This window comes from Aptenodytes forsteri, unplaced genomic scaffold (genome assembly GCF_000699145.1).
Source record: "Aptenodytes forsteri isolate BGI_AS27 unplaced genomic scaffold, ASM69914v1 Scaffold209, whole genome shotgun sequence".
Lineage (NCBI taxonomy): Eukaryota > Metazoa > Chordata > Aves > Sphenisciformes > Spheniscidae > Aptenodytes > Aptenodytes forsteri.
In genome coordinates this window covers 773,509-779,812 of record NW_008795034.1, presented here as the reverse complement: position 1 = coordinate 779,812, position 6,304 = coordinate 773,509, and the positions used below count along the sequence as shown (strand labels likewise).

At 40.1% G+C, this 6,304-nt stretch overlaps 1 protein-coding gene across 1 annotated transcript in view; it reads left to right on the top strand.

The window, feature by feature from the left end:
• Positions 1-4,316, top strand: part of HSF5 (heat shock transcription factor 5) — a 33,737-nt gene extending 29,421 nt beyond the window's left edge. Inside the window, exons 8-9 of the mRNA XM_009276437.1 lie at positions 2,934-3,096; positions 4,225-4,316. Of these exons, the coding sequence (XP_009274712.1) occupies positions 2,934-3,096; positions 4,225-4,316 (255 nt within the window). The remainder of the gene's footprint in view (positions 1-2,933; positions 3,097-4,224) is intronic.
• The last annotated feature ends 1,988 nt before the right edge of the window (positions 4,317-6,304 follow it).

The following is a 6,304-nucleotide window of genomic DNA, read 5'->3' as shown; positions in this document are numbered from 1 at the left end:
TCTTCATTCTCCCAGTCCCCACCTTTGCCTTCTGCAGCTTGGGCGGTGAGGCTCAAGCACTTGCTGGTGAAGACCGAGGCAAAAAAGTCATTGAGTACCTCCGCCTTCTCCATATCCTGAGTAACCAGGTCTCCCGTTTTGTTCCGGAGAGGGCCCACATTTTCTCTTGTCTTCCTTTTATCCCCGACATACCTATAGAATCTTTTCTTGTTGCCCTTGACATCCCTGGCCAGATTTAATTCTATCAGGGCTGACCCCTGGCTGCTCGGACAATTTCTCTGTATTCCTCCCAGGCTACCTGTCCTTGCTTCCAATTCAAGAGCAATTCTTTACATGAAAAGAGTTAGTACATTCAATAGTTCAGATCCAGCATTGTCCTCTTAGCCACAGTGAGTTCCTGTCCTAGACTTCTACAGGTTTTGGCCTTTAATGGGCATATTTTATTGCACTCCTACTCATAAGAAATATTTTATTTTCTTCTTAAAGTGGAAATAAAACATTTCTGTAATGCTTGATCAAGAGGAATTTGCCTCCTATTTTGTTCAGTCTCCTTGGCAGTATTCCAATCTGAAGGTTAAAACTCTGCCTTTCTTCGGTGAAGGTTAATCCAGCAAACCCCATTCATGTGAGTTGTTCATTTTAGTGCCTTAGCTTCTCATCATGGTTCCAGCTGGATATAGGTATAGTCCAGCCTCTGTCTTGTAAGTCATGTAACCAGTGAGATGCAGCAGATTTGGCATTTTTCAATAATTGAAGTGAAAAGGCAAAACTTTCACATCCATCAGCTTTGGTAGCTTTGTTTGATTCTCTGCCAAACAATGTTTGGGACTCTGAAACTGCAGGAGTACTAGGCCTGAGTGAAGAGTCTGTCCACAGATGTGGTAAATCCATGGCCAGAAGCATATTCACTTAAAAAAAGAAATAATAAAAAAAAGAGATAACTTGGGAACCACATTAGTGTGGGCTAAGCTGATGCTATTAGGATGAAAATCTTATTATTGCCTTTTTTATATTAGAGTACTAAAGAGTTGGTGTGTAAGATCCTATAAACACAGTGATAAAAAGGAATCTGAAAGGGGTACTCTGCAGTATCATCGCTCTTCAGTTTCCACACACACAACTGTAAGGCTTAAAATTGGACGCAGCGTTGCAAATACAGGTTCACCAGTGAGGGCGAAATGAAGTTCCCTCAATTTGCTGGCCACGCGCGTCCCCCTGCAGCTCAAGGTGTCGTTAGCCTTCCTGGGCACTGCAGCATCCCCAAGTCCTTTGTAGAAGAACTGCTAGTCAGAATTTCTAGACTTCTTTCAGCATGTAGGCTAGTAATAATTTCTTAATAATGGTTATCCCAATATGCATTTGTTTTTTGTTTATCAAACAATGCAGTTTGATTTCTACATCCCCTGGTCTGATATTGCTCTTCAGTTCGTAGTGTATCTATTTTTCTCTTTTTTTTAAATAATGGAGTTTGCAGAATTGTTTCTAGAACACTTGTCCTGTGGAGTATCCAAATTAGGATGCTTACTTGAGAAATCTTCCCTTCTCTCACCAGTTGGTTGAGGCTGCTTGCTCATTTTTCTAGAACTCACTTATTATTATGTAAATGTCACCAGGAGTGAGGAGGTTTAGGTCATCACTCGTGAAATTTGGACTCTAGCTGGTGAAGGTAGTGAACTACAGTCCTCCTTCCTTCTCTTTGTTTTTATGCCTAGGAAGGAGTTGTGGTTCAGATGTTAGACAAAAGGCATTGCTAGCCAAATGGTTTTCACATGACCCGGTTAATAGTACTAATACAATTCATACAGACAACATATTTCAGACAACAAATACTACAGTAAAGTGGGTATCCAGCAAGTGTAGGAGGCGTGTTGTGGGGAACTAGCTCTCCCTGGAGTATTCCGTTACTGTATTCGCGCAGGCCTTTTTGAATATTATTATACAACTTTGTCAAAGAATGTATATGTATTTCTATTAATATGCATACGCATTGCCTTTTATATATTTAACATTGAGTAACGACAGACTCAGGGTGGAGAGTGTGTTTTTTGGAATTACTAATATCTTATTACCAAGTGTGATGACCTTTTGTCTTCTGTAAACTCACACATACCAGTTTTCAAAAGCTTTTTTTTCCTTAATAGAAGGAAACGTTGCAGGCTCTGAACAATCATTCATCTTTAGGATATTGATTGATAGGATATTTGCAGAGGAGATGAATATTCTAGAACAGGTGATAGCGAGAACATCTTTCTGTCTAAAGGTAAACTCCAAGTGCTTAACTTTGGGCCTTTACTTCCTCAGTGGAATAGAAACATAACTTGGTTGTTTGGTTTTAACCTACGGATTTTTGCCACATGATCATGGAAATATACCAGTTCAGTAAATGGTTGCCTGCAAAATACATATGGAACAGCAGCAGAGGGCTCCAAAAAGCAAGCAACACATTATAATTTAATGTCTTAACAATTTGGTGGGATGGGGTGAAATTTCCAACCAGAAACGTGCGGCTCGCATGTGTAGTTCTGCATCACACAGCTCTTTCAAATTGTTTGAGCTAGATCTGTCATTACTAATACAGGTGTTGGTAACAACGAGTGCACCTGGATTTCTTCTAGCTTATTTCTTATAGCTAGTTTGATAACTGAGGGCAAAGCTCAGACTGTGAGGACATGCACCCTAACTTTGTGTGTTCTAGTTTTCTGATTTCATGTTTTGCTTAATATGACGTTTTGTAAGAGCTTGAGTTTCAATTTGGCAACCTTAATTCTGAGTTAAAAATGCTTATTACATAAACCATCTAGGCAGTGTTCAACACTTGTGAGATGTCCTTTTGGAGTGGAGAAGAATAGTTATTATTCTGTCCCTAAAGTGATTACAAGAAAATATTGAGTGATCTTTGGTTTTATTTCTTTTTTTGTTTGTTTTATTTTAAGGAGAATACTAGTGTTAAATGTGAATCCAGTATGTCAGAGACAGAAGAGAGACAATTCACTTCAGGAACTGAGCCTGTGAACAAACCTGTAGAAGAGATTGACTCATCTGTAAAACCCAGGTGCAGGAAAAGAAGACACAGTTCACACGAGGGCAAGTCCCCTGGTAAGAAGAGATTCTACATTTTTTTAGAGATTACCGAGGCAGCTACTCTGAAACTAACTATTACAGAAAGGGGAGATAGAATAGTTCAGTTATTGTCTGCAGTGTAAGTACTTAATTGTGCCTTCAGCTTGTACAACCTCTTAGTATACTTACCAACGTGCTTCTATAGATATGCTTACGCTAATTACTCTTATGCGGAAAAGGGTATAAATTATATCAGTAAATAAAACCTGAAGTTCTGGGAGTTGTGTCAGAATCTTGGATGTCACAATATTGAGATGAAGTCCATAGATATGTTTGCTGGAGGGTGACAGTGCTATGAAGGAAACGCAGAGTAATGAGGTGACTGTAGAAGCAACAGGGAAAAAATCCACCAAACTGATGAAGTTAGTGTAGAAGTCCAAATCTTTTGTCTCAGATCACTAATTAAATTTTGTACCAGTCTGCTGACATGTATGCTGAAATACATGAGAAAAACAAGCAGCAGAACGTCTGAGGCCAAACAATTGACAAATGTAGTAACTAAAGGAAAAACCTAAATGTCCACAGTTCAGAGAGACATAAGAGGACACAAAGAGTAGTTTGGATCCCTTCTAGAGGAAAAGTTGGTGCAGCCTGCAAGTCTCGCAAGAAGCTATTTCCCTCACAGCTGTTCATCAAAGACCTGATCGTAGAGTTTGAAGAGCTGTTGCTCACTTCAAAGGGTAGTTTCTAGATTTCAGATAATGATGCTAGTTAATAATTCAGCTTGTAACGCCCATCAGTTTCAAACATTTAAGTAAGGAATAAAGTCTTTTTGACAGGAAGCTGAGAAAAAAGGTTGGATGCCATCTTGAAAGAAGACAGGCTTTTGTTTAAAACAGAATTGAGAGTTCTTGTTCAATTACTTCCTGGTATCATGGATAATTAGCAAACTTCTCAGCTTTCATATCTGAAGCAAAACATTTGCTTAATATACCAGTTGTAAAGTTACATACAGGAACATTTTGGAAAGCATTTCCATGGGATTGTTCCACAGAGATGAAACACTGTTACGCGAATGCTAACTAGCAACAATTAGCATAGAGTCTACTCTTTGGGAAATGTGATAGTCATCCAGGTCTACGTTTCCACTGTTGTACCTTTTAGTCTTGGTGTACATGTGGAGGGTAGAGACAGACAGCACACCTGAGCCAAACATGATCAGGCTCAAGTTGGCCCAAAATAAATTGGGTACATGATACAAGCCTCGAAGCTGGCATAGCCCATCTCCTGCAGTTCAACTGTAGGCCTGAAGCAGACGGGTTTAAATATAAGCTGACTTCTGTTGCTCTGACTACATGTTTTTCCTCCTTTGAGAACAACTTCTTCCTTAATCTTTCTGTGCTAAAATACTGCATCATGAAAATTCCCAGGTGTTTCTTCACAACTTATCCTCTGAAAGTGATTGAGTCCTGTCTGTCTTCCTCTTGTCCTTTGGGCACTCATTTGCAAGTTTTCTGAGCCCGCACTTTGATACGTATCCTGCTATAGAGAAGGCTTTTGTTCCATCTATTTCAGTAGGCTGCTGATATGATTCACTTTTCTTTGTCATGTTGTGATGCCAAGTTCTAGATACCACACAGCGAGAGCCAACATAATGTGGTACCAAAGGCCACTGCAATGGTGGGAGGCTGCAAAGGCCACAAGATGGGAGGAAAAGTCACTTCCGTGACTGGGAGCAGCTCTGGGCCGAAACCAAGGTGATAATGTGTACAAATGAGCCAAGAATCAAACCCTCCCTTGTGGAGAAGGCATTATGTTCCTTTGAAGAACAAGACCAGATTTCTTTGCCTTTTTGCAGCTATCCTGTAGCAAGAGAGACAGCTGTTGTCTCACTAAAATGCAGTCCTCAGGATTTCCCTTCATAGCTGCCAGCCCATCTCTGCAGCACCATAAATCACTGAAATAGGTTATCTGTTTTCTTCAAATGAAAAACAATATACTTATCCAACTTTCTCAGCTAAATTCTAGTTTACCAGTTTGAAGAACCTCCTGCCAACCAGGGTCAAGATGAAAGGTCTCTCTAGTCCATTGTCCTGTCTCCTACAGTATCTTTGGCATTTTTGTACTGCTAAGTAGAAAAGGCCTCAGTAAACTTTTCTTCAATTAATTTTTCTAGTCACTTTTTGAAGCCATGCAAACATTTAGCATCCACTGTGTTTTTTGTAGGTTAATGTCATTAACATAGGTTAATTACACAGCGGGTGAAGAACCCTCCTCTTTGTTTGTTTTGAATGCAAGTGTTTGCTTTAACCGTATCTTTACTCCTCCTGCACTAATTGTCTTTGTACCTGACAATTTGGCAGAGGGAGCCCGTTTTCTTTAGTAGCAGCAGGAGAAGAAGAACTACTTGTGAGTCCTCCCGGGAGTCGGAGGCTGCAACAGAGGGTGCGGAACTTAATTCAGCACTAAGATACATCATTGCAAATGAGTGTAGGCTGTGTCATCTGTTCCCTTCCCACTCTTCTTCCTGAGAGACAGTGGGTATGGCTCTCTAGTTCCTGGCGTGTTTATCACATTGAGGTGTGAGGGACAGTTCACCTTTCAGGGACTGCTTTTTTCAGCCCCAGGCTCGCTCTTAGGACATAGATTTGAAGGTGCTGCTGATGCATCTTCTTCCTCTGCTAGTTTCTAGTCGAGCTCATTTATAAAATGGGATTTTTGGAATAAATCTGTCTATGTTGGCAGCATCCACACTTGCAACAGGAGTGCTTTTGGACTTCATGAATGATTGATAGGAATTATGTAAATTCTTCACATATCCTTCCCCATCTCCTCTGCACTGTACTACACAGGTACACTCAGCTAGTGAACATAGTTGTACTGGACCTAATACCTGTGGTTTGTGCTTCCTCTTCTAAAAGAATACGCAAGAAGGACAGATTCTGATTGGAGAAATTTTTATTGGCAGCCCTTCTTTCTGGAAATAGGGATCTCAGAGTGGAGCAGGTGGGATTTGTTACTTCTGGATTTAAGCATTTAAGCTGATACTGATACATTAAGGAAAAAGCTTTCTTTCTCAATGGCTGGCCATTTATTTTTTGTGAGTCATCTAGTCCTTCAAATAATCTGGCAACTTCCTCTAATTTTTTTTGCTACAAGAACACAGACATAATACTGAGATCATAGAATCATAGAATCATAGAATCATTGAGGTTGGAAAAGACCTCTAAGATCATCGAGTCCA